Source organism: Emericellopsis cladophorae, assembly GCF_022114955.1.
Source record: "Emericellopsis cladophorae strain MUM 19.33 chromosome Unknown NODE_84_length_71952_cov_132_941370, whole genome shotgun sequence".
Taxonomy (NCBI): domain Eukaryota; kingdom Fungi; phylum Ascomycota; class Sordariomycetes; order Hypocreales; family Bionectriaceae; genus Emericellopsis; species Emericellopsis cladophorae.
In genome coordinates this window covers 23,864-49,503 of record NW_026251009.1, presented here as the reverse complement: position 1 = coordinate 49,503, position 25,640 = coordinate 23,864, and the positions used below count along the sequence as shown (strand labels likewise).

The 25,640-nt window shown below is 55.9% G+C and overlaps 9 protein-coding genes across 9 annotated transcripts; 1 reads left to right on the top strand and 8 right to left on the bottom strand.

The window, feature by feature from the left end:
- Positions 1-1,002: 1,002 nt before the first annotated feature.
- J7T54_007665 (uncharacterized protein) lies at positions 1,003-2,407 on the bottom strand (the record flags this gene model as incomplete). The annotated part of the gene is made up of 3 exons (XM_051510166.1): positions 1,003-1,399; positions 1,526-2,026; positions 2,085-2,407. The coding sequence occupies 3 exons, from the start codon at positions 2,405-2,407 to the stop codon at positions 1,003-1,005; spliced, it is 1,221 nt and encodes a 406-aa protein (XP_051358913.1).
- Positions 2,408-2,607: 200 nt separating this feature from the next.
- On the bottom strand, positions 2,608-9,332 carry J7T54_007664 (beta-glucosidase L-like protein; the record flags this gene model as incomplete). The annotated part of the gene is made up of 10 exons (XM_051510165.1): positions 2,608-2,817; positions 2,977-3,228; positions 3,368-3,471; positions 3,523-3,703; positions 3,754-3,788; positions 3,993-4,029; positions 4,142-4,677; positions 4,728-6,135; positions 7,113-7,513; positions 7,574-9,332. The coding sequence occupies 10 exons, from the start codon at positions 9,330-9,332 to the stop codon at positions 2,608-2,610; spliced, it is 4,923 nt and encodes a 1,640-aa protein (XP_051358912.1).
- A 347-nt stretch (positions 9,333-9,679) lies between these two features.
- J7T54_007663 (uncharacterized protein) lies at positions 9,680-10,672 on the bottom strand (the record flags this gene model as incomplete). Its single annotated transcript, XM_051510164.1, has 1 exon — positions 9,680-10,672. One exon carries the CDS (start codon positions 10,670-10,672, stop codon positions 9,680-9,682), a length of 993 nt encoding a protein of 330 aa, XP_051358911.1.
- Positions 10,673-10,903: 231 nt separating this feature from the next.
- J7T54_007662 (putative aminotransferase-like protein) lies at positions 10,904-12,352 on the bottom strand (the record flags this gene model as incomplete). The annotated part of the gene is made up of 2 exons (XM_051510163.1): positions 10,904-12,168; positions 12,223-12,352. The coding sequence occupies 2 exons, from the start codon at positions 12,350-12,352 to the stop codon at positions 10,904-10,906; spliced, it is 1,395 nt and encodes a 464-aa protein (XP_051358910.1).
- A 583-nt stretch (positions 12,353-12,935) lies between these two features.
- On the bottom strand, positions 12,936-15,467 carry J7T54_007661 (uncharacterized protein; the record flags this gene model as incomplete). Its single annotated transcript, XM_051510162.1, has 1 exon — positions 12,936-15,467. The coding sequence occupies one exon, from the start codon at positions 15,465-15,467 to the stop codon at positions 12,936-12,938; it is 2,532 nt and encodes an 843-aa protein (XP_051358909.1).
- Positions 15,468-16,018: 551 nt separating this feature from the next.
- On the bottom strand, positions 16,019-17,755 carry J7T54_007660 (Tripeptidyl-peptidase-like protein; the record flags this gene model as incomplete). Its single annotated transcript, XM_051510161.1, has 1 exon — positions 16,019-17,755. The coding sequence occupies one exon, from the start codon at positions 17,753-17,755 to the stop codon at positions 16,019-16,021; it is 1,737 nt and encodes a 578-aa protein (XP_051358908.1).
- Positions 17,756-20,161: 2,406 nt separating this feature from the next.
- On the top strand, positions 20,162-20,755 carry J7T54_007659 (uncharacterized protein; the record flags this gene model as incomplete). Its single annotated transcript, XM_051510160.1, has 1 exon — positions 20,162-20,755. The coding sequence occupies one exon, from the start codon at positions 20,162-20,164 to the stop codon at positions 20,753-20,755; it is 594 nt and encodes a 197-aa protein (XP_051358907.1).
- A 405-nt stretch (positions 20,756-21,160) lies between these two features.
- On the bottom strand, positions 21,161-22,720 carry J7T54_007658 (uncharacterized protein; the record flags this gene model as incomplete). Its single annotated transcript, XM_051510159.1, has 4 exons — positions 21,161-22,126; positions 22,175-22,365; positions 22,485-22,495; positions 22,644-22,720. 4 exons carry the CDS (start codon positions 22,718-22,720, stop codon positions 21,161-21,163), a joined length of 1,245 nt encoding a protein of 414 aa, XP_051358906.1.
- Positions 22,721-23,868: 1,148 nt separating this feature from the next.
- On the bottom strand, positions 23,869-25,437 carry J7T54_007657 (transcription factor; the record flags this gene model as incomplete). Its single annotated transcript, XM_051510158.1, has 1 exon — positions 23,869-25,437. One exon carries the CDS (start codon positions 25,435-25,437, stop codon positions 23,869-23,871), a length of 1,569 nt encoding a protein of 522 aa, XP_051358905.1.
- Between the last annotated feature and the right edge of the window lie 203 nt (positions 25,438-25,640).

Genomic DNA, 25,640 nt, shown 5'->3' with positions numbered 1-25,640 from the left:
GACATCAAAGATAGCGCCGGACCATTCATTGAACATGAACTTTAATGAAGCCCGCCGCAGTGTGGTGGGTGCTGTGTCAGCCCACAGCCGAACGCTGGCCTCCAGCAGCTATGGTACATGTACGGTGAACACGAGGCGTATCCGCAATGAGGCGCGTGATGCGGACCGAGGCCTGCCCATCCCAATGGCATATGCTGCTCCGGCGCCTCCGAATTGCGTATCGGGGGCATATGGTGCATGCTGCAAGAATGCTGTCCCATCGCGCTGCAATTGCGGCAGCGGCAGCAGCAGCATGGTCCGCCGGCCGTGCAGGGTGCGGCGTCGCCATGCCCGTGCTGTCCAGGATGGACGGTAGAGGGGGGCGTCTTTTGAGCAGCGGAAGAATCCGTTGGAGAGTTGTGATCCCCGCCAGAGGGGTTGTGTTCGTCCTTGCTCGACATGTCGTGGTGTTGCTTGTTTTGACTCGAAAACAGGTGGAATGGTGTCAGGAGGTGGTGAGATGGGGATGTATGATAGTTCAATTAAGAGCAAATGTTTGGTACTGTATATATATGATACCGGCCGGGTACACATAGTCTCAGACACTGTAACTCCATAAGAGTTCCCCCATCTTCAAAGGCGTCATGATGAAACAATGCTGTATGCGTGTACCCTTGCACTGGCTCGACTGCAGGGCCGCTGCGAGACGGCAGGCGACAATCCCGTGCAATCGGCATCTTCGGAATTCAAGACCTCATTCAGAATGTGAATGTGACCATGAGATACGTAACAGATCTTGTGGAGGGTGCGGGTGTGGTGTTGAATGGTGTTGAATGGGCTGCAGGCCCCTAGTCTATGGAGGTTCCAGGCTTCGTCTTTCACAAAATCGCAACATCAATTGCCAATCCCATAAGGAACGTTTGCAGTAGTCCTCGTAAAGCTATTCTCCCAGGAAAGGTATCTTCTCCAGCCATTCAGATGTGATCTTGCATGTGTCATAGACAGACAGCCCCCTCTGCACATCTAGGCCTCAAACAAGCCCCTCGTCCATCCAAATTTCTTGCCCATTCTCTCCGCAAACATACTCATGTCCGTCAAGTTGATGTTCGGTTCATGCGGCCGATGCAAGTTGATCCGCATGCCCACCGGCTTCCCGCCCAACGGCTCGACGGGGAAAAGGGCCACCGCCGACCCTCCACAGTTGGTCACGGCAAAGCATAGATCACCCATGGCAGCGACAAACTTGTCCCGCGGATACGTCCGGCCGCTTTCTTCTGCTGTGGTCGGGTACAAGTGCCGGATCAGGCCGTAGGCCCTCCTCGTCGTCTTGATCGTGGCGACCTCGACATGGTCGACAGCGTGGAGTTTCTCATCCTCCTCCGACTCGTGGTCCGTATCCAACGCCAGATTGAAGACCATCCTACGCAGCTACTCGTTGAGCTCAGTGTCGGTTCGCGCCTTTGTCTTGCTTTTCCTGGCTGCCATCTTGCGCCGTCCATGGACGTGGGCGGTTGACCGCGGGATATGCACAACTCTGCGCTCAGACTCTGTCTTGATCTTCATCTCGAGGGCTGCGCGCTCCAGGCGGAGTAGCTTGACATGCTCAGCCTGGGCATGGTGGTCCAAAAAGTCAAAGACGTCGTCTGCCACAACGCCGCGCAGGAACAATACATCGTTGTCGAAGAAATGCTCGCGCAGATCTGTCCACAAAGCCCCTAGCAGCTCGTGGCTGTTCTCATGGTACTCAAGCCAAGCCGAGGGGTTGGATCGCTGCGGCAGGGTGAGTAACTCAAAGGGCTCCAGGAAGTCAGCGTGAGTGGCGCCCAGACGATATCTCCGGCTCGTCGTCTCATCGCAGCAGGGACACTTGCCAGGCCCTCGCTTGTCATCATCTTGGAAACGTCCCCGATAGTTTTCTCCATAGCCGAACTGCCAAAGCTTCGAAAGATGTGCGCTGGCAAAGTCGTAAGCGACATAGGGCCTCATGCGCTCGAGGCTGATGGCGAGTTCGTGAGCACCCGCCATATTGTGAGTAGGTCCGGTGAATCTGCGGGGAGACGAATCGCTTCGCGCGGTTCTCCGGGACGTTCATCAGCTCCTCAAACATGGTGAAGAGGAATGTATAGTCCACCTTGTATCCTTCGTGCGGAGCGCGGAACACGCTAATCACACACCAGTACAGAGGTTCATACTCGAGCCTACGTGCTGGGCACTGTTCGCGTCTGGGCGTTTTCCGCGTTTCGGGGTTGTTTCCGAGGAAGATATTGTGCATCCGCATGTCAGCCACAACTTTGCTAGAGCAGAGCTGAATGTACAGCTTGACGAGGCCTCCTAGGCGCACAATGTCCGCCACAGCCTCTGCGGTCAAGGTTGTCGAGGCGTCGGCGACGGCGCAGAGGCGGTGCAGAGGCGGTGCAGGACATTGCATATCTGCACCAGGATGAGATATGTGTGGATCTCGCCCTCGATCAGATAAGCCAACCTCTCTGGTCGGGACATGCGGCCTTCCTAACAGGCGTCACAGAAATATTGGTATGACAGAACCCCAAGATGCTGTCGCAGGTAGGCAGGGTCACACTGCAACCTCTCAAAGTGGCTAGAGGCCTCCTCGAGACGCGCGCAAGCATCTCAATACAGCGCTGAGAAGTCAACGCGCGCTAGCGAGCAGAAGGCTTGGTAGTAGTGCGGGGATCCCGGCGTGACGGAGCCAGCCTGCTTGAACTGTAGCTTGGCTTCTTTCAGGAGAGCGTCTGCTCCGCGGTGATTCTTCAGCTCGCTGGTGCTGGCTGTTGCCAACATGTGTACGACGAGTTGGCTGGGGTAGCGCATGAGCACATGCTATGCTTCCAGGACAGCGTGCGCTCGCGGGTACCCGATAACACCGAGGCCATGGACCTCTTCCGGACTATAGGTCTTGGTTTGTCCGAATGAATCAGCCTGGACAGATACGTAAAGGAGTGAATAGACAATTGGCGTCGTCCACTGCCGCCAAGTCACGTCGGTCTGCTGAAAATCGAGGGCAAACCACTCCTGTTGCTCATGCGCTGTCCTCGCATGAAGCAGGGCGATGAGTCGATGCGGTTCCTCGACAAGCGACTCGGTGTCAAGCCACGGGAGGAGTATGGGGGAGAAGATCTCGGGAATAGAGGCCCGCAGCTTGAAGAGATTGTTGAAGTACGTTCGAAGCTCGTCAGGTCCTACTGCAGCGTGGGCTGGCGGGCGGGAGTAGGGGTAGAGCGTGGGACAGGCCTGTGTGATAATGGTCCTACGCATCGTTTCGTTACTGAACCACATCCGGTAGACTGTATTGCCATGCTGCCCCAGAACGAGCCGCAAAGCTTCCTTCATCCCTTGGGTCAGCTTGAGTAGTTCAGCTAGGCCAACTGACTGTGGCGTCCCCCACGTTTGCCACGGTACTCATGTAGTTTGCTTTGGTGTAGGACTCGGTCCTCCCCTGCGTCCGCTGCCGCCTTGCCTCGTCCTCCCGCGCGTCTGTCGTTGTTTGTCGTCAAGTTGACAGCCAGCTCATCTCGCACACTGCACACTCGCATTCGGGCCCGATGACATTCTTTGATAGACCTCCCCTGTCGGAGAGACGCTCATCTTCAGGTACAAAGTGGTCTGACAGTGCTCTGAGCGGTGTGAGGACCATGTCCAATACGTCGCCGTTGGAAGACATGAGGCTGACTTCTGGGATGGGTTTGGCCATGAGTTGACACAGCTGCTAGGGAATTCGTGAAGCATACTAAGCCAGAGATTCTCGTCGCAGCTTACCTCGTTGACGGGCTCGCCGAGCAAGCGTTCCCTGACTGGATCGATTCGCGCGGAAGCCATGGTGAGAACAATCGTACCTAGGGCCGCATGCAATCTGGGCTGGGAAGCAGATCCCTCGAGTCTCGAGCCTTAGGACAGCCGTGGGCAAGAGAAAGGTGAACACAAAATGCGTGAGAACGAAGGTGAGGAGCTTCAAGTGATGCGGGATGACTTCTCCAGACCGCGTATGGTAAACAAACATAGCCACCGCACCTTGTGGATACGCTTCATTTTCATCTGGACGTTGGTTGCACAAACACGCCGAATGAACACGCTAATCTGACATGTGATTTGCCGCCAGCAGATATGGGATGCCTCATCCTTCCGTCAGGCTGAACATCTTGCTCACCTCCTGCCAGTCCACCTCATCGATGCCCGTCAGGGGTAGATTCGGGTCGTTGAAGCACGAGTAGATGTTGCCCATGTCCATACTCAGGTCCATGTCGCCACCAAAGTCAAACGACCCTTCCGTCGAGACTTGCCAGTTGCCCCAGGGCTCCAGGGCATCGAGAGCCGGCGTCGTCTGGCTGGCGTTGGTGATGGGCGTGCTGCCGTCGCCCCTCGACGACTCGAGCATCAGACTCGGCGTCTGCGCAGAGACTGAGTTGGATGCTGAAAAGGATGACCGGGACGAGGCGTCCTTGAGCCATCCCCACTCCGCAGACAGCTTGTCCGGCGACCAGACGTTGGAGCAAAATTGCTTCAGCTCGTCGAGCCGCCGCTGGGCCGTCTTGTTTCCCTTAGATGCTAGATGCTGTAGGACGCTTGCTGCGGGGCCGAGGCTTTCAGGTGGTTTGTTGAAGTCGTTTGTGTCCAGGAAACCTTTCATCACAATGAGGAAAGCAGCAGAAAACGCCACATCCAGGTCAAAGTAGCCAAAAGGTGCTGACGCTTGTTAGAAGGAGCGCATATCATGGTTGGGACGCTGTACTTACCCACGCTCGGGTCCTCGCGCATGGCAGAGAGGATGCGAATGCTTTTCTTGGCTGCTTCGCGACAGGAATGGCAAAGCCTGGTCATCATGGTCGACTTGGCCAGAGCGGGTCGATTGTTTCGCGAAGAGTTGATGCGATCCTTGACTCTCTGGAAGATAATGGGTCGGATGCAGAGAATGATGGCCTGGAAGAGGGACAGGTACAGCGAGGCGCTCGTGCGTGTCAGCCTGAGTCGGGGGCTGGAAAAGTCAATGGTGTATTGCGGCGGTATGGACTTTTCAGCCTCGTACAACCCTTGCAACGTGCTTTGGATCTTCTGGACAAGCTTCGTTTGTGAAATAGTGGCGTTTCCATAGAACGAGGTAATAGTGTCGCCCTTGGCACGGGTGATCTGAACGCTGATGATCAGCGGCAGGGGGTCTTCGAACCCACGAGTCGGTTTCGGGAGGTCAGCTCGGAGCTGTCGCTCATCTGTGCCCGCCGGCATGCCCAAGGTCGTCGCTAGACAACGGTCTTGGACATAGACTGTCCACCAAACACGTGTCCTGTGACAGCGCTCCGACGAGACGCCGTGCTGCTCTCTGAAGGGGAGGGCACAGCCCAGCGCCAACGCGACCCTGACAGCCGAGCCGCTGTATAGATAGGCATCGTGCTTCCTGTCGCACCACCGGAGGTAGAGGCACGCGAGCGCGAGGATTTCCACCGAGATGATGCCATGGTATCCCATCTCGTAGGTGGGAGGCAGGCGTCTCGCAGCCTCAGCGAAGTACTGCTGTCCATGGGGGATGTCAGACAGGCTTTGAGGGCAATCAATGAGCATGCCAATCGCCATGACGAGAAGGTACTGGGTGAACCATATATTCAGCATCCGGTCATTGCGGGTGGCATCGGACGCGTAGAGCAGGTCGACATTGTCAGCAAAGGACCTTGTGTCGAGGTAGTGTTGGTGAGTGCCCATCCACGAGACGAAGACGTCAAAGAGGCGGAAGGACTCGTCCTTTGAAAGCAGCGAGGGCGGTGCGATGCCGTACACCATGTCCGCGGCGCCACGCCACTGTGTGTTGTCGGCCACGTCCAACTGTTCCGTGCCCACGTTCATCGTGCTAGGCGAGACTCGAGAGCCTGCGTGCTCACGAATGATCGACCTGACCCGCGACTCAAAGGCTGGCGCAGCATCAAGCTCAGTCATTGGGCTCTGCCCGCGCTGTCCGGCGGGAGAATCGCCTTGCTCGTGCTCCTCGTGTATCGAATACTTCTGAGGCGAGCTCTCGTCACTCTCGCTTTCCTCATCGTGGTGCGACGATCCATGCATCTTTGGGACGGTCGTCCCTCTTTCGCTGGCCTCCTCGTGGTCCTTGATCTTGTCCAGCAGCTTCTGGACATAACTGATCCCATCAGCCTGGACGAGCTACATCATGTTGATGAACTTACGCCTCGGAATATCCCCTGCGCCCTACGAAGCCAAACTCGCATTCGAGTCCGCGTCGCGTGCAGGCCACGCAGGGCCGCGAGCCAGAACATTTCACTTTTCGCGATCGGCACGCATCGCAACTAATGGAGCGACAGTCAGCCTAGGTGGTGGAAGCATCACCGCACAGGGGGTTGCTCACGCATTGGCAGACCGCGTGAGGGGAGTGACCCTCGAAGAAGGCATCTTGTCGACGTTTGTGCAATCACAAGGCGCGACACCGTGTCTAACTTGAAGGCAGCAGATAAGCTTGCTCAGGCTGTCATAAAGGGAACATGAAGTCTGGACTGAGATGAGAGGTGGACAGACTCGATATCAAGAATCAGACATTCGAGCGATAAACCATGTACCTGCGAGTGGAGGCCCTCACATCATGGAGGTCTTGGTACGTAATTCGCACCTTCGGATTTGACGATGAGGCTGACTTTTTTGGCGGGCGGTATCGGAGTCATTGTCCGATCCTGTGATTGCGCTTCCCCGGATTCGAGCACCACCACCTCATGCATGCGCTGACTAGTTTGCTAGTCTACTAGCCACTGCGTGTCTCACTTATCCTGCAGGGACTTGTTCAAGCAAGCCATGGTCGTACAGTCCATGTTTGATGCTTTGGTTGACTATGATGGAATGAAGACGCTGGCCACATTAGGCATGCACTAGCGATTGAAACAGAGGGAGACGCTGAACTAAGAGTGGCTTGCAGTGGCTCACGTTCGCTATCAGCACCCAGGTAGGGCCTGTCTTCTAGCGCCCTCCACTGACAGGGCCCGACCTCGGACGATAACCGGCACCACCTCCGGGTAGCCTCGGTTGCTATCCGACGACAGGCAAAGGCACGTGACAGCCGTGATAGAAGACAGACTGTCAGGGTAGAGGTCATTAAAGATGCCTAGACTCTATCGACCAAGATGACATCCAACCTGGATCGTGCCCTCCAGCCTAATGTCACGGCTACTGGCGCCAACTAGCACGCCAAACTCCCCAGCAGGAACAACCCATTGCTGACCCTCCACATCCCAGACGGCGAGATCCCTCTTGCGAAGGCTGAAACTCACAGGCCCAGAGGCACCCGCCTCCAGCGGTAGCTTGGCGAACCCACGAAGCTGCTTGGGCGGCTGACCAGCTGCCGACTCTGGATAGGCCAGGTACAGCTGCGCGACCTCTGCACCAGCGACTGTGCCGCTGTTCGTCACGCTCGCCGTGACGGTGGCCACCTCGTCAAAGAAGTCTGCAGGGCCACCGGACACTACCTCACCGGCAATGGGGCCCGATGTGGCTGACGACTGCACTTGGAGGTCGGCGTAGTCAAAGGTGGTGTATGCTGCAAATCAATGAGGGTCAGCCATCACATTTCGCATCACGAAGAAGTAGGGCTGCTCACAGAGGCCAAATCCAAACTCAAAGTCGGGCTCGATGCCAGCGCTGTCAAAGTGGCGGTAGTCAATCATCACGCCCTCCTCATAGTCGTCGTCGCCAGAGACAACCTGCGTGTTGTAGTCGCTGGCCTGCTTCGCAATAGTGTACACGAGCTTGCCATTCGGGTTCGTCTCGCCCCAGAGTACATCGACGAGCGCATTGCCACTCTCCTGAGACGGAAGACCGGCCCAGACGACAGCCTTGACCGACGGCAGAGCTAGGATCTCGTCCATAATGATGGCGCCTACAGAGTGGACCACAACGATTACGTTGTCATTCACCTCGGCGACGGCCTTGACCAGCTCGTTGCCGTTGTGCCAGGGGTTAAGATTGTTTCTGTCGCCCGCATTACCCTCCACTGTAATGTATCCCTCGCCAGAATCGGCAGTGATGAAGACCAGGGCTACGTCTTTGCCACTCGCGGCCGCCGCGCCCTGCGCAGCATTGTCAGTGTCGCTCAGCGTGACAGCCCCTGGCGCCTTCTCCTCGATGGCCGCATACGGTTCACTAAAGGAAGGGTACTCGACACTCCCGCTGCCCCAGCCCATACCTAGGGCACCATCATTGCAGCCCTTGTCGACGCAGACGTTGTTGGCGTGGTCTCCGTTGACGGCAGCAGAGCCAATGACGGCAATGGACAAAGGGCTCGCCAACGGCAAGATGTTGTCTTCATTGCGCAGCAGAACGATGCCGTCGCGTGCGCAGGCGCGGACATTGGCGCCGTGGTCACCCTGCACATTGAGGTCCAAGTTGAGCGGAGGGTACTCGCCGTCCTGCTCCATCTTATACCAGGCGGCCAGGATACGTTTCGCCATGTCGTTGACTCTCTCCTCGGCCACATCGCCCCTCTGTACGGCGCCCTCCAGGCCGCCATTGCCCCAGTAGACATCGCCTCCGTTGTAGTTGCTGCCGGGCATGGACATGTCCAGGCCAGCGTTGGCAGCAGGGGCATTAGAGTGCTGCGCGCCCCAGTCCGTCATGATGTATCCCCGGTACCCGAGCTGGCCCTTCAAGAGCTCGTTCATGACGTGGTCGTTCTCGCAAGCCCATGTGCCATCGAGCTTGTTGTAGCTGCACATGGTCGCTGCGACACCCGACTTGACAGCGTCGTAGTACGGCGCGAGGTAGACCTCGTGCATCGTCTTGTCGTCCACGTTGCTTGACATGGTCTCTCGCCTGAACTCCTGCTCGTTGGCAATGTAGTGCTTGATGGTCGCCTGGACGCCGACGGCCTGCATCGCTTCAATCGTCTCCCCGACAGCGACGCCGGTCAGGTACGGATCAGGGCTCCATCCTTCCCAGTTGCGACCGCCTTCAGCAATCTTACCAAGAGCTCCAGCGACAGGCGACAGCAGTACGTGGACACCCAGGGCTCTAGCCTCCTCGGCGTGGAACTGCCCTCGCTCCCGGATCAAGCCCCGATCCCAGGTCGAGGCAGCCTGTATCGAGGGGGTGAATGCCGTGATGGACGAGGCGTACCGGACACCAAGGGGACCATCTTGCAGGCAAAGTGATGGGTAGCCGATGGACTCGACTGGATGGGTGTTGCCCACGCAGCCTCCGTTTCCCTGCCAGCCGATGCCCGTGGCAATGCCAACCTTGTCGGAGAGCGAGAGGTTGGTCAGGGCTGCTTCGGCCTTTGTGTACGCCTCGTCCCACGAGAGTTGAGCAGAGATAAAAGGTAGGGCCGCAATGGCCAGCGCGGCGACTGATGGCCCGCGCATTTTGACGAGGAAGAAGATAGGTATATGGGATTCTGCTCTGAATCGCCATCACGAGACTGCAGAGACGCAGGCGCCCATGGCCTTTATATATGACTTGAGCCTTCGGCTCCTCATGCTCCGAGCTGCTAATTTCCTGCCAGTCAATACAGGCTCAAAGTGGACGATCGTCGACCGATCTGTGGCTGCTAACGGCATCCCATGGGAAAGCAGTGCGGAGCGCGGTAGGTCTCCCCGCCCAGCGTTGCAGTTGTTCGGAGGAAGCATCTCGACTTGCCTAATCGGGTCCTCGGAGCCGCCATTGTTGGAATGGGTTTGCAGATGCCGAGATGCAGTTCAAACAAGCTTATTCATATGTCCTCGGATTTACGTTCGTCCTCGGGGTGCCGGTCAATGCGTGCTGGGCGTGAAGAGGAGGGGCGTTCAAGCCTCAAAGCTTCATCCTCGAGACTCGAGAGAAGCCAATCGAAAACTTGTCTTGGCGATTTCCAGAGCACCAGTCCAATGACCGCAGCCTCAAATGCAAGGCTGCGGGGCATTTCTGATAGATTGTCCGCCCGGCGCTTTAGCTGAGACTCGAGGTCGTGGCTGTTCAATCCCTGGCGTTCCGAAGCGTCGTTCATCCTTCCCAAAGACTCGAGAATGAGCACGTCTTCTGGGGTGCGCCTGTTTTGGAGATACTGCTCAAAGCTTCTGGGCACCACAAAACTCGCTATCTCCGTCGCTGAGGGGTCCATGGGTCTTTGGACGCCAGGCGGCAGGTCGAGGCGCCTCAACAGGCGACGACGCGCGAGATACACGGCGTAGTAAAGATTGTACACGGAAGCAGACCATCTCGACCACGCGTCTGCATCGTCCACAGCAGCAGATTTGGCCCCAATCACAGGAGAGGCTTGTTCATCCCTGACGTCGTCCAAAAGGTCAATATGGATGTAGTCAAGGCTAGCACCTTTATTCTTTGAATCCGTCCAGAACCACTCAAGCTGCTCATCTTTTGTCCACCTGGGCTTCAGATACGCAAACATCCATTTTCGACGGAACGTGTTGATGCGGATGGGGTGTTTTCCCTTTTTCGCGTGGCGCAGAGCGTTGGTCGACGGCGGGAGGTCTTCTTTGAAGAATCCGGCACAGCGACGTGGTGTAGTGTTCTCGCATGGCGGTGGAGGTGGAGGTATCGACTTTGCCGTGTTCCATGGATCCTCGAGTGGTGTACAGAACGCGAAATCCCAGAACATGTCCCGTGAGATGCCAAGCGGCGTCGCAGAGAAGAGGGCCTCCAGAATGTCGCTGCAGCATTGTCGCTGAGACTCGGACAGCTCACGGGTGGCCGTCACAGGCCACATGGTGTCAATAGAGGTGCTAATGAGGAAACTGACAAATGTGTATCACTTTCGATGGAATCAAGTAAATTGATGCTCAAGGAAATGGCCGGTGAACACGTTGATTGTAAGCCCCAAGGTGCATTTGTAGTGACGTGGCGTTACAGGTAGCCTTTCGCCTACCCCAGACACGGATCAAACTTTATGCTCTGCTAAGGTGAGTAAGTTTGCTGTGCGAGTACTTACTTCTTGAAGTCATGACCTGAACTCGCCCTTTGCAACCCTCTGGCTCAACTCCCCCAGTACTCTACCGGCCCACTCGTAATCGTCCATTTCAAGATAGACCTGCGCACTGATACGAACCCAGAACCGGTCCCAGCGAACCCAAAGCGCCATGAACGTCTTATACTCGTCAAACATCCTGCCCTGCATCCAGTTAAATGCCTTTGGCGCGTCTTCCTTGGACAGGATGGCATGACCCGGCGAGCCCCGCGCTTTGCCATTGTCCCCGACCCAGAGGGGGAGCGCGACGTTGCCCATGCCGCAGTTCGTCAGGGTGCCAGACTTGTTCTGCAGATACGTCGTCCCTAGCTTATCGGCCACGTGTTGGATTCCCTTGAGGTTGAGGTCCTGCAAGTACGAAATGATCCTGTCCTCGCCGCCCAGAACGTCCCTCCTCCAGGCAACAGCATCCTTGACACACAAGAAGGGGGAGTCATCTCTGGTGCCCGTCCACTCAAAGTTCCTCACAAAATGGTTCTTCCCGGTCCCGTCATCAGGCATGGGCTGCGTCCTGCCCTCGCGGTGGTTGTTCTGTGGAATATACCCACGCGCAGTGGCGAGACTTGACGGGATGAGGTGCTGGTTTCTCTCCGGTACATGGAAAACAGCGCAGCCTCGAGGTACATGGAGCCATTTGTGGCAGTTGGTGACCATAAAGTCGGGGCTCGTGGCCGTCATGTCGAGATGCACCATGCCAATGCCCTGCGCGCCGTCCAAGAGACTCATGATCCCCAGATCTCGACACGCGGACACCATGGCCTCCCAGGGGAACAAGACTCCGGGATTCGAGGACACAACGTCAAACAGGGCAAGGCGGGCGCGTTTGCCTTCAGCCTCGATTTTCTTGACCCGTTCATTGAACAGGGCGATAATCTCATCGTCTTCGATGGGGTACGTCAAGGTGATCTCCGTCACGTCCACTTTGTCCTTGAAGTAGTCCACCACAAAGTCCTCAGCCCTCGCACAGTCGTCGTAAATTGTGTTGAAGCCGATCATCACGTCCTTCCCATCCTCGTTCCACTGCAGATTCTTCAGCACAGTGTTGACTCCCTCGGTGGCATTGGAGACAAAGACGACGGATTGGACCGGCGCATTGATTAGCTTGGCCACCTCGGCGCGAGATTCGTCCAGTAGACGAGGTACCTCACGACGGATGAAAGCGTCCGGTCTTAGTTCGTACTGAGTTTGGTAGTGGGCTCGTCTCGCCATGATGGCATTTGGAGCGGTACCAAACGAGCCTGCTATTATCAGCAACCATTCTTTTTTAAAGTCAAGCAAATAGACTCGCTCACCTTGATTGAGATTCCTCCATTCCGGATCAAAGGGGAACTCTGGCTTCAGAGCATGGCCGAACGTAGCCAACCCGTCGCTGCCCTTGGCTGCGGCTTCTCGCTGCCCGGATACTTCTTCCGTTGCGTTCATTGTCATCCTGTCTGTTTTGTGAAGGTCAATGGATCGAATGCAGATGCCAGCGTTTCCTATTATGTACAATAGCAGAGTGTCGCCGCCTGCTCTGTTGATAACAGGGCGTGTCGACCCCACCAGGCCCCGTGTGACTGATTGTGACTGACTGTGACTGACACCAAGGAGCCAGTCTATTCCCACCTTCGCAGGTCCGAGCCGATGTGCAGCGGCTTCGCGGTAAACTGAGGAGTACGTATAGGCACATCCATCTGAGTCATGGTGCGGTCGCTTGGCCATTGGTGGGTCAAACATGCAGCACAGTCACGAGGCTTCCACGGTATTTAGCCACGGCAGCGGACAACACCCGTTTCTGAATGTAACCAACATCCGATAGCCTTTTCATGTCATTGTTCAGAAGCTGTGAAAATCAGAGAAACAGTCATCTTGTATTCGTTGAGGCGACATCGATTGCCCACCCGTAGCCACACCACCCCTTGACCCCTGTCACGCCGATATCATCCACTGGCTAAATCGATATCGGGAGGTCCGTCGCACTCGATGAAACGCCAATAACGCCGCGCTTCATCAGTCATGTTGGTATCTATCGCAATTCGGGACTGCCCATGAAGGACAATGAATCTGGAAGGCCCATGCTCAGCAGAGTCCGCATAGCGTCGTGCTCTGGCGTAGTGTGGCGCGCTGATGGTCCCGTGTCGGCATCTGGTCGTTGCAACGGTTTAGTTCGCGGTCCCTGAGGCGTGATGCTTGAACAAGACAACTTCATGCGGTCGGAGAGGTGTGTTACCTGCTGCCGCTCATCAGTGTGTAACCACAGCGCCGGTGGCTTGCCATTTGGCTCAGGGCGAAAAGCAGGCAAGGAGATTGTAGACCGTCGTTGGTCATTGTCGACAATGTCGCCGAGCACTGACCGCGACTTGGTGGATGGCCTTGCCATGACCTCGTCGAAAAACTTCTTTGGTGTGCGACGCCGGGGGTTCTCCTTGATCGCACAGGGGATCGCGCTGAGAGAGGCTCTGTTCCCAGTGCGACCGGGCCTCGCATAGGGAGATTGGGGCCCAGGCATGGGGTCAGGCCTAGGATGGAGCAAGAAAGGAGGCGGCAGCGCGCATCCGTTCATCGGTAGAATAGGTCCGTGAAGATAGGCAGGCCTTGGACCAATCGGCCCAGGTTGCGCTCCGGGAGCTGGATGCGTCTGCGGTTGGGAATCTGAAGTGATGGCCTCGTTGGGCGCCCCTGCTGGCGCCGACTTTCGTGAGCGCTTGCTTCGGGGCTTTGCGGGCACTTTTGCTTCCGTTGGGTCGACTATTCGGAGCTCGTTTGCAGTGCCTGTAGTCGTGTTCCGGCGCTTCTTCATAAACGTCTCCGAGGGTTGCGAGGCCTGTGAGCTAGTCGCTACAACGGACGCTCGGAACTGTGAGCTGGTTGAAGCGTCAGACTGGGTGATGCGCAATCGTGATGTCTTCGGCTTTCTTGCTAGCGCTGGGTTCCCAGTAATCTGATGAAGCTCGTCCATGATCTTGCAAGTCCAATAGGCCCCGTTTTGCTTATGGTCTCGCAAGGCCACAGGATATGTCGGGACCGGTTTTGTTGGTTTCTTCTCCATCTCGCTCGCCTCTTGCCACAGTGCAGGCACGCGAGCTTGTAGATCGGTGACCCACGCGTCACAATCCCACTGTATCCAGTAGTCCAGAATATCACCCCATGTGCTCTCCGGCGGCTTCGTGAGGTTAATGAATATAACTTTGCCTTTACGGTTGTTGTGGATAGCTTTAGCAAACTCGCGGACAATGAACTTCAGTCCGTGCACCCGTAGACTTGTGCCCATAATAAGCATAACATCCGGGCTCAAAGCAACGTCCTTTTCGATAATAGGACCGATCAGGTCTCCGCGTGGGTGCTCCTCGCCGTAGAGAATGATATTCGGCCTCAGCAGACCAACGCCTAGAGCCCGCTTGCCTTTCTCTTCTCGCGCCGTTGTCTCGCCGATGCAATGTGGACATTTAGGCTGCTGGCCGGATATAGTTACCGTCTCTAGGCCGTCCCAGGAAGACTCGAGCTTGCAACGAAAGCAGGCTAGAGTTTCCAACGATCCGTGCAAGTACACGCACTCCACGCCCGCCGCCGGTGGGGCTGCTGGTGGTTGCTGGCTGCCATGTGCCGCCTCTCTGACCATTTTGCTCAACTGGCTAGCGTTGGCTGTAGAGCGACGCGAGAAACGCCCCTTATCGCCTGGGCCCTCGGATAGAGACGTCGACAAGCCCACCTTCTCCTCGATCCTGTCAATGTTCTGCGTGTAGCATCTGACAAGCTTCCCACGGTCTTTGAGGTGCCGTATAAAGTGATGTGACGCGGTAGGCTGACAGTCCCGGACCTTTTGGCGGAGTGAAGTTGCAAACGTGTAAAAGACCGATGTTTTCTTAGGGTCAGCCCAGATTTGAGCATCGAAAAGATCCTTGCCCTTGATTAGGGGAAGCTTGTTGTGGCGCCTGAAAGAAAACTCCGTCTGCTCGTTATCGTCGACGTCGGCATCTGATTCCGATGAGCTTTCGGACCGCAAGCTCATGACAGAGTCGCGGTCAGACAGACTGCTCGATCGCAGGGCGTGAGAATCGAAAAATGCCGCAGGAGGGGACGACAGCGGTGAGGACGGATGCCAAAAGTGACTGGGAGGGGAGGACAGGGGTGAGGTCGGGGCCGGGTTCGCGACGCGTTTTGGTGTTGCCTGTGAGAAGACTTCAACCTTGGTCGATCGCGTGATTCTGCGTCGTTTCGAGGCCTGTTGGGAGTCCTTGTCGTCTGACTGCTCTGCTGCTGCCTCGTTGCCATTTTGTTCTCGGCGTAGCTGCGCGTCCACGACCTGTTGCAGCTCGATGGGCGATTCTTCCTCGGCGTCCGTCGATTGTGAGCTTTGCTGTGACTCCAAGCGAGCTGCTGCATCGTACTGCGCTTGAATTAGCGAGTATAGCCCGTTCTTTGAGCGAAAGTCCGGGATGCCTGAGTTGGTGCTGATGCCGGCTCCAGTGACCACAACCACTTTTCGCGCCTTTAGAATGGCATTGGCAATGTCCTGGAGGTGGTCTTGCGAGGTTGGCTCGATATGAAGCGTCGGCATATTAACGAATCGACGCGTTCACGCGACGCCTAGGCTGTCTACCAATTGGCATTTCTTTGTTTCTTATAGCTGCAAAACTCCTTGTTGTTGTAGTCGTCGCGTTTTGTCGAGGAAGAGCGTGTCGTGTAAGTCGGGCGGCGCGAACCTTGAACGCGGTTACAACAGGCGATAGCCTAGTAGGATGGCACAGGAAGTAATTCTGCGACCGACCCTGGTTTGTCAAGGTGAGCTCTCGGCTCAATTGCAAAGGGGAAGAGATCAGGTGAGGACTGGCTGATATTGCAGTTGGAGGTGACGCGCTTCACCCACCCAGTGCATCTAATTACAGATCTGTTCAATGTTGTTGTTCGCGCCTGCCGCGGGTGCGTATCTTAGCTTCATCGAAAGTGGGGTAGGCGGCTGGTACAGTGAGGTGAGCCACCTGTGGCTGGCCGTGGGGGTCACTTCATTCAAGCATCAGAAATGATTCACGGAGGAGAAAACACATGCACGGAGTAGCGCTGTTCGAATTCTTTCTTATTGCTCATGCAAGCGAGCACAATTCTATATCCTTACTGGTCATGATACAAGGCATCTCGGAACTTTGGAAAGTCTCGTGGCACACCTAGACCGGTGATAGCATCCCAACCCTCCGCCGATTTCCAGCCTCCAGGCTTGCCCTTTTCCTCGAAATCGCAAGATGCACTCGTCCCATTCATGACATCCCGAATGCTGTCCTGGACGGCTGTGTCACTGTACAGCCTCTGGTTGATCCAGCCCAGAGACTTCTTGCCGGCCTTGAACCTGTCCTCGTCGATGAGCGCGACCATAGCGGCTACCACAGGGGTGCTTGCGCTTGTGCCGTCGAGGTTGAACTTTTGCAAGGCAATCGTCACATCAAACTCGGTGCCCACGGCAGAAATATCAGGTGTGGCACGCATACCGGCGTTGTAGTACTCGCTCAGGTATCCATCCAAGCTCGTGACGTACCCCTCAACGGCTTCGTTCTGCCACGATGGTCTCATGAAATACTGCGAGAAGCCACCACCACTGAACGTGGCTCCCTCGGGGGGGTCGATGCCATTGCGGACAGCACCGACCGCCGTGACCCAAGGACATGAGGCAGGGAACACAGCCATAGTGACGGGCTTACCGTCAGCTGTCTGGCAGGAAGAGTTCTGTGCCCCGGCTGCGCCTCCGTCTCCTGAACCTGCGACGATGGTGGTGCCACGGGCTGTTAGAAGACCAAGCATGGAACACACTCGCTCAGCGTATGGCCGTGGAACCGACAACTCGTCGTCCGCATACGAAAACGAAAGCACGTGGGGGATTTCGTCGTCTTCCTTGGCAAGCAGGTAGTCCAAAAACTCCAGGTATGGTTCGTTGCTGGAGTCCTCCTCTGGCAACGGCTTCCCAGTGTCGTTGAGCTGAACACCGCGACCACCGACCGAATAGAAGATGACATTGGAAGGGTAACCGATGGCCATGGCATACTCCACGTCCAACTGCGCCTCTGAACCCGACTTCATGGGGTTCTGCGTGTCTCCGCCCCCGTTGACCTTTTCGATGGTGAAATTGTACCCAGTCCCGGAAATGCTCTTGGCTGTGCGCTTGAGGAAAACCTCGACATCTAGATGATTTGCATACTGCTCCAAAAATCCTGCGATCCCTAGGCGAACAGACGACGAAGTAATGTTTGCTTTGGGGGGCGGGATCTCGTACAGCTCTCGAATGCAGTCTGGGGTTGTCTGGTCGGCACATGGTACATCATCGCGTCGGATCTTATCGCGAGGAGGCGAGGGATGGGACAGCTCTGTCTTTGGCGTCATAAAGTTCGTCACGGGATGGATGAAGCTGATCACCTCAGCCAGGTCGTCGGGGACGGAGTATTCGCGTGTGCGCAACACGGGCGCCTTCCCCTCGAATGAGTAGCGGCCGAGCTTCATATTCAGAAGCTCCTCAGCCTCGTGAGCGGTGGTTTGGACCTTGATCCAATCATCCTGATGCGTTGAGGCAATGCCATACCCGGCAAGCCACTTTTGAACTGCTGCAACGTCCTCGTCTTCTGGTCGTCGTAGTGTCTGCGTCTCTTCCCTCGTCAAGAAACTGGAGGATGGATTGACAATGAGTGGCTCAAGGTCTTGCATCCGAGGCTCCCGCAAGGCGATGGATAGTCGAAGTGGCTGCGCCGCGTCGACAGGCTGTTCCTCAACCGACCATCCCTCGGGGATCTTTGTGGCCTTCTCCAAAACCAAGCACTGGGCAATGCCAGTGAGCATTACCAGCAAGCCACATGCCGAGTGGTGCATTTTCACGATTGTAGTGTAGGAAAGGACTTCGTTGCGGAGGGTGACAGAAAAGGTTTCCGCAACGCGAGAAAGCCGCTTTGCTGATCGTGTTTGCTTTGGGGATGAGGCTGTTGTCTCAAACAGATCCCCACTTGAGCGTTGTTACAGTCGACCCGGACATGTCACATTCTTAACCTCTTTTCCACGTCCAAGCGTCGCCGATCGCCATCTCGCAAGAACGTCGGCGCGTTGATCACGGTTGGCTCGATGCTGGAGACGTTTGACGGAAAGTCGGCTTTCTGTGGATATCCATGACGATCTTGTGGAACCTCGTAAGCGTAGGGGTCTCAATGACAATGCAACAAAGTTTCAACTACCGGGACTCCGTACTCTGTATTGCCTGCGTTAGCAAACTCAATCGCTACATGTCGATGCGCCTCGGTCGCGGATCGAGCATCTTGGGCATTAGAGGTCTAGCATGAAACTTTTAGTTCAAATCTCTCCTGCCTAGAGTTTGATAAGACCTATCGGGCATTTGGGAGTCAGTACCGAGTACTACGTACGTATCTTCAGGTTTCCGTCCTTTGCCATTCAATCATTGGTTCAACCCTTGCTAGGTACTAGTCGGGCATTTCTTCAAGCAGTGCCCAGGACGGTTCCACGAGGGGAGCAAACAATCAAAAATGCTATGAGCATTGCTGGTGCTGTATGGTTATTGTGATGGGAAAAGTACAGGCATTTATCGAGCAAGGGTTTTGGTGACGACTAGAAGCTTTATTTGCCGCTGACTACTCTTGTTCCCCGGTAATTCTAGAGGACCGACTCAACGCGACAGGTGCTCACGAATTGCAGCAGTACAAAATAACACAAATGCATGCATGCATGATTTGCTTCTAAATTTGTCTTATTGCCTTCTTACTATTGGCACTCGGACAGATGCGTACGTAGTCGAATGCCAACTGCTTTTCAGCCAAACATCAACAAGCACTGTGCGCTGGTAGGCGAAGCGTGGCTCCGGAGCCCGCGCCAATAGATGGAAATTCCAGAACGGCGCATCGAAATGCCATAGCGCAATCTGTGGAAGATCATGCGGGATCACCTCCGGTCCAAGCAAAACATTTGCGTGATCACGACGCTTTGCAACGCCGCACGTGCTCTCGAGTTATTGTCGATAGCGCGGCATAATGGCGTCCAACCACGTGGTATAGATAGCATCCCTAGAACTGGACCATCGACTTGAGGCTGTTGATATTACATGAAGACTGGCCGCCCTTGCAGAGAATGAGACAAAAGGGCTGAGATCATTCTGTACGTGTTTTATTTGGATATCACGCAACTGCTGAAGAAATCTCGATCCAGAATCGCGGCATCTGGCGTCGAGCGAGGATGATTGTGTTCCACAGCCATTCCTTGCATTGTGTCCCGCGGAAATGCTCACAATAGCTAGCTCTCCTTTGTCCTCCCTCGACGTCCGCGCTAGCCACCTGGCTACCCTTGTCGCTAGACTCACCACCAGCATCGAGGCGGCCTTGATCCGAGTCGAGTGCGATCTAGTGCGTGTTCCGACGATGCGCAATCTTCCAAAATGGATCGAGTGGGTTATGTTGCTAACCCACATAGGGTCTCTAATTAGGCTTTGGAAAGGAACAAAGATCCAGACCTTCGTCGATAAACTTGCCAGCTCAAAAATCTTAGGACCAATCCAATGTGCAAGACAGCCATCAGAGGGAGGGGACCCTTCCACGACGCTTTCGTAGCCCAAAAGCCCCTTCTCCAGCACCTGTCCCCGTTCCCGGGTCGAATGCCCTTTGGACAATAAGCAGTCAGTACCGCGAGTATGGGCAAGACAATGGCGACAAAAGACCGTTCAGGACAATACAGTAGATGAGGCTCAAGATCACAGTGTCTACATGCGTGGCGACGCTGGTCTTCCCCAGCTTTGCTCCTCCATACAGCCGCTCACAGATGCATCCCAAGGGGGGTCAGCCCGCAGAACGTGGCTTTCTCCGCTGAGCGTGACTTGCCAAGTCTTGTCCACTCGGCCATCCCACGACTCTAGACCACATTCGCAAAGCTGGCGTCGGTCATGTGGATAACAAGGGCAACCGTATAGTGCATGCAAACTTTGCATTCGTAGGGCTGTCCGCTGTGTCCCTCCTGCAGGGAGACACCCTTCGAGATGATGTTTCCAGCTCGCCCATAACTCAGCTCAGCCAGTCTTACTAGCGTCGCTCGAGGTGATTCCACTCATGATCTCAGATGAGCGGCTCAAGCGGCAGTCTTATGATTCGTGCCACGGAGGGAGCTGAAATATATATAAGATGATCCCATGTGAGGTGCGCCGCTCGCTGATGGGGTCATTGCGATAGTGACCCATCTCCAGATCCATCAAGGAAGAAGAAAACTAGTCTCGCTGCATATCGAGTCATGCAAGATCCCGCACAACAACCGCGGCGACGCTGGTCATATACCTCCAAGGCCACTTGTGGTCTCATCAAGCCTTCGGCGGATGCGCCAATACCCAAGGCATCAACATCGTCGCCGACTCGGCCTGTGCAGACGCAGCAGCGCAATGTCGTGACACCGTCGGACTCAACTCAGCCTCGCGCTCTCCGCAATCAGCCCAACTCAACGACCAAAATGCCGAGCACCATGCCCCAACGCAAGCCTTCTCTGAGGGAACGATTCTGGACTGTCGGCGCCGCCAACTCCGCCGTCGAAAAGGATCGCGAGCAAAGGCGAAGAGCATACGTCCCTCGCCAAGCAGCCTCTGGCTTCGAAAAAACAGCCTCACCACTAAAACGCGAGTCAGAATATATTACTGCGGCGTCAAGCAGAAGACGCAGTCCGGGGGACGATGAGTATCAAGCTCTCGTGCGGAAGGAGGAGGCCAGAGACTTGGCAGAGCAGCTCTATGGCGAGAAGAGACCAGGCAGCAACCCGGCCGGTGTCAGGAGGAGGCCAAGCAAGGTCGTGCGGATGATCGCCGAGTATGTGAAGCCACCGAGGGAGGGTGATTGAGAGATGGCGGCTGACAGGCTGAACCTGCGTGGCTATGAGAATACCAGATAATGATTGCGCTGTGCATGTATCATTAGAAGCAGAGCAACGATTTGCTCAACTCTGGCTAATACATGTCCTAAAATTCGTTCCCAAGACGCCCCAAACTCTCCTAAGCTCAGCCCACATTCCACAAATTCAACTATATGAACGCTGACCCCGTAGATCCAGACAGCGGAATACCGCAGCGGCGAACTCAGCAACAATGCGCGCCATCCAGGCATGCGGCACATACACAAGCGGTCCCAGGCAAGAACTCCAGACAAACATGATCATCGAACAGGACTCGAACAGAGTACTCGTCGACAGCAGCGGGTATCATAGCAAGCAATTTCCGGCTACTCGATTGCCAGAAACGGGTAAACATCAAGCGTGTATAGCCCCCACGCCGTTTCTCCGAGGAATCTGGATTTCCTCATCGTCAGAGCTGTTGTTTCCATCGTCGCCTCGATCGAGCATCCGGTCTATATCTTTGTCGCTCATTGGTTTTCGGAGGGGGACGTGCGTGATACCTAGAGCGCTGGGCAAGGACATCGCGCTCCGCACGTGTCCTCCGGCATCGGTCCTCCTTCGCGACATCCCACGAGGGCTATCGCGGTGCGGAGAGTCAAGCTCCATCGGCGAGCCAGGAGCGACCGCCTGGCCTGGCGAAGCGTCGAACCCAACCCGTTTGGCACCTTGCCCCGTCTTCTGCCCAGGAAGTGCCTTCCTAGGCCCAGTTGGCAAAGGCTGGCGCGTCGTGCTCTTGGGAATAGGCTGGGAGCTAGGCCCGGGTGAGCCTGCCGGGGAAAAGGAATGCTTTAAATTAGCCGAGTTGTTGGGGCTGCTCATGAACAATAGCGTCTCGATGGCATCCTGTTCTCGATTGTTGGGCTGTGGTAATTGCACTTGCGCCCCTGGTCGTAAGAGGTTTGTCTGAAGGGCCGACAGCTGCGCTGGTGTTCGAGGTCCACCGGCAGAACGTGACTGTGAGAGCATTGTAGGGGTATAGCGGGTGTTCGAATTGCGGCGAGGATGTGAGCCGGTGGGCGCCATACCAACTGACGGCCGGATAGACGCTGGGGGCGCGAGACCTTGTTGATGTCCAAGGCGCGGCGGCGAGTTGGACTTTCGTCTGGGTACTGGGCCGTCGACAAAATGAACCATGGGCCGCGCGCCCATCTGCGGACTGGCAGACGACCCATTGCGGCGATGACCAGGGGTAGAAGTGCTAGAGGTTGGCGATACGCCTTGAGAGGCCAGTGTCTCGACTTCATTGAGAGAGCGATACTGCCAGCCGTTGTTGACCTTGATCATGGCATATGACAGACGCGTCTTGAGATCGTGTGATAGCTGTACAGTGTCAGCCTGGGCCCTGTCCAGTGACGCCAGAATACTCACATCGCCAATCGTGCTAGCAGTCGAGATGGCGCTCACAGCGCTTGTATTTCGAGAGTGTCCTTTGTTGCAACTCTTCACCTCGCCATCCGCCATCCGTTTCCTCGAAAGAACATCGCCTTGACCGGTTGACATCCGATCCTGGGCAGCCGCGAGAGCCGACAGCTGATGCAGCTGGCTCGCCTCGCTGACGACTGCCGGTCTTGTTGTTAGTGGTACGTCGCGTCTATGTGCGTCTGTATCGCTGGCTGTGGGTGTAAAAACATGATCTGAATGGGATGTGGCATTGGAAGCCTGCGACCCCTCAGCGGACCGAGGATCGCTCTGTGAGAACCGCTCGTCAGTATAGTGTGGCGCTGTTACAGCTTTGTCGTCGTAATTGTTGTTTGTCGAGACCGGAGTGTGTGGGATAGCAGAGCCCGCGTACATGTTCGTCGTGGTGGGTGTCTCAGTACCGCGGCCGTCTGCATACCTTGTGGCGGAGATGGAGGACGCGACCGTCGCGTTGCCGACCCCAGCGCCGGGACGGTCGAGCCCAGTGGATGCCATGAGGCAGTCGATTATTTCAGTCGCGTATTGGCAATATGGGACGATCGGGTCTTCGCTGTCCCGTCTCGAGCGTGGTGGGATTGAACTTTGAAGTGGCAACGTAGGGGGTCGATTGCGTGGAATAACAGCGCGACTGTAGTGGCACGCTCGACCGCGTGTTTGGTGGAGCGGCTGACGGGGTTCGTCAGGGTACGAGTATGTAGCGACGAGGGTTCACCACAACGGCCAAGGAGCAATGGATAGAGATATATTGTGCGATCGTTGAATTGGCGATCTGGCTCTTCGCGAAGGTAGTGTAGTGTAAAGGTCACGGGTCGAACGCCAGGTGCCCAGCTTGAGCGACTCTTTCCTATGACTCTTGTGCGTGCTGGTTTACGCGGTCACCGCGACGGATGCGGGAGGTGCCACCCACTACGAGTCGGGTCCCGCCTTCCCCAGTCCCACTTGGGTTTCGACCGCCCGAGTCTCGATGAAGGTCTATTCCATCTTGCGAGATTGTTACAGATATTTTGACCAGCTGGATCGCGCCGATGGAAGCTGGGCTAAATATAAGAAGAGTTGCATTGCTTCCACTAGGCCGAATGCTGTAGCAACGCTGCTTGTGCTCATCCATTGGCATACGGCAAGGGTTGAAACCGCGCAACATCCTTGCAAGTGCATACTCAAAGCCCCCAGAGCAAAGTTGGGTCCATCATTCCGTACTCGTTGTGTACCATGAGTAGTAAAGTGAATCTTAACACATGCTGCGCGTCGACTTCTCATCTACATACATGTATGGTACGTGATCGCAACTTGAGCGGACAATGACGTCTTCCCGCGCCTGTGACAGGTTCCATCGAGCCGCGTGGTGCCGCAGGATCGCGTATCAGCAGACACGTTTTGTTCAATCAACCACTAGCCCCTCAAAGCTCTGGCCTTGGCGGGGGAAGGCAAATCTTGAGGGCCTAATTAGCCTGTTGGTTGTATCTGGTCGCATGGAAACATTTGCGCGAAACGTTGTCAATTTTCCCTGCCAACTCAGCCCGCTCTGGAATGATTGTAAGATGCTCGCCCATGACACGAAGTCACGTGGTCTCCCGTCATAATCTCGAAGCAGGTTCAATCTGGTACACGCGGTGCTGTGCGCTGATGAGGCTGAATCAGCTGCGCTATCCACACTCAGGCTCATCGTCCATTCCTGTGTGCCCGCGCACCCCGCCGTCTAGTATGATATCTTCGTTGTTGTCTAGGTCATCTTGAACCCGCCGCCAGCCCGCCTGGCGTGGTCTCCTCCCCTCGAGTTCCGGCCCTTTGCCCTTGGCATTGAACACTGGCTTGATAAGTGCACCTAGCAAGGGATTGCCGCTGAAGGCGCCGCCTCCAAGTCTGCCCTTGTTGGCTGTCGGCTCAGGCACGTCGTGGTCGTCCATCTCGTCGTTCTCTTCGTAGCTCTCCGGGGTTTGTGGTCGTTCTATGGCAGCCATCTTGCGCGTCACCTTCCTCCCTTTGAGATCAATACTCACAATCTGTTGCCTCTTTTCGTAGTCTGGTTTGGCATTCCACTCCATTTCGCGCATCAGCTTCTGCTGTCGCTTGAGCTCTTTAGCCCTGTCCTCAGGAGTGGCCCACATACTCCCACCTGTCCCAGCCATTGCTCCGCTGACGTCGAAATCGCTTGCCTCGTCACGCACCGTGGTTCTTCGAGCGTTCTGCGCCTGGAAATTGAGAAGCTTGTCCCGGTGCTCACGTGCCTTCGCTTCTGCTTCGTTTACCGGGCTTTCGTTCCCGCGAGGCTTTGTAAAGGGTGCCGGGGTCTTTGCAACGTCCGCTCGGCGATTTGCTTTGGCATCTGCAGCCATGAGCTCACGGCCGCGCTCCTCTCTAAGTTCCCTCATCATAGCCTGCACCTCAGCCGGCTTGAGCAGAGGCGTCCCACAGAATGTACATGGCCCGAGCCCCTCCTTCATGCAAATGACCTTGCCGCACGTCAAACAGTTGGGTGCTGCGCCCTGGAGAGGATGTCTCGTTGCAACGCAATTGCACTTCCTTGCCTCTGTATTATCCAGTGTTGGGTTTGTCGTGATCTCCAGGGCTCGTATCGCGGACTCTAAATCTGCCAGTGCTGTAGATTGTCCCGCCATAGGTGTGCCGCCAGCTATGGTAATCTTTGTACTCGTTTTGGCTGTCGGTTTCGGTGTCGAGCTTCGCGATGTGGGCGTAGACTTTGGCTTTGACTTTGACACTGGATCCGAGATCAGGAAGCCGGCAGAAGGTCGCTCCCTTCGAGTCTGCTCCGCTGGGGTGCTAGAACCAGAGGCATGTTTGCTATTTGGCAAGCTCGCGCGCGACACTGTAGGCATATACTCAAGCTCCTCATCTTTCTTGTTGTAGGCCTTGCCGGCGGGTACCGTGTAATCGAGCTGACGTGCTGGTAGCTGGCCAATCGGGGGCTTTTTCTTCTTCGCCTGGCCACGTTTCGACTTGGGGACAGAGTCGATATCCGACGCGGATGCAGATGCGGGTTGTGACACAGGTGCTGATGAGTTCGAGGCAGCGGCAATCTCCTTCCGACGAGAGTTGAAGGAGGCGATGAATTCAACCGCTTGGGGGCTGTTGCCGAGAAGGTTACTGAAGTGGGATGCCGCCTCGGCTTTTGGGAGCGATGCGCCGTAGTCTAGTACTTGCTGCAGCTCCTCGTTCGGGAGTGGCAGCAGTTGCGCTAGCTGAGCGAGCGACATGCTTCAGAGTTCAAAATCGTCCCTCTAGGGAAGTAGGGCAAGGAAGAGAAGCTGTCCTGGTTGCCAACACTTCCTACCAGTTGCTGAAGTGGTGACGTTGGTTCATCCCCACCACAGCGAAGAAACAGAAGCCTACCCTAAACATGACTCATTCGGCGTCATTCAAGTTCTGGGTCTCACTTTGGCCGTGAATTGTTGAGCTG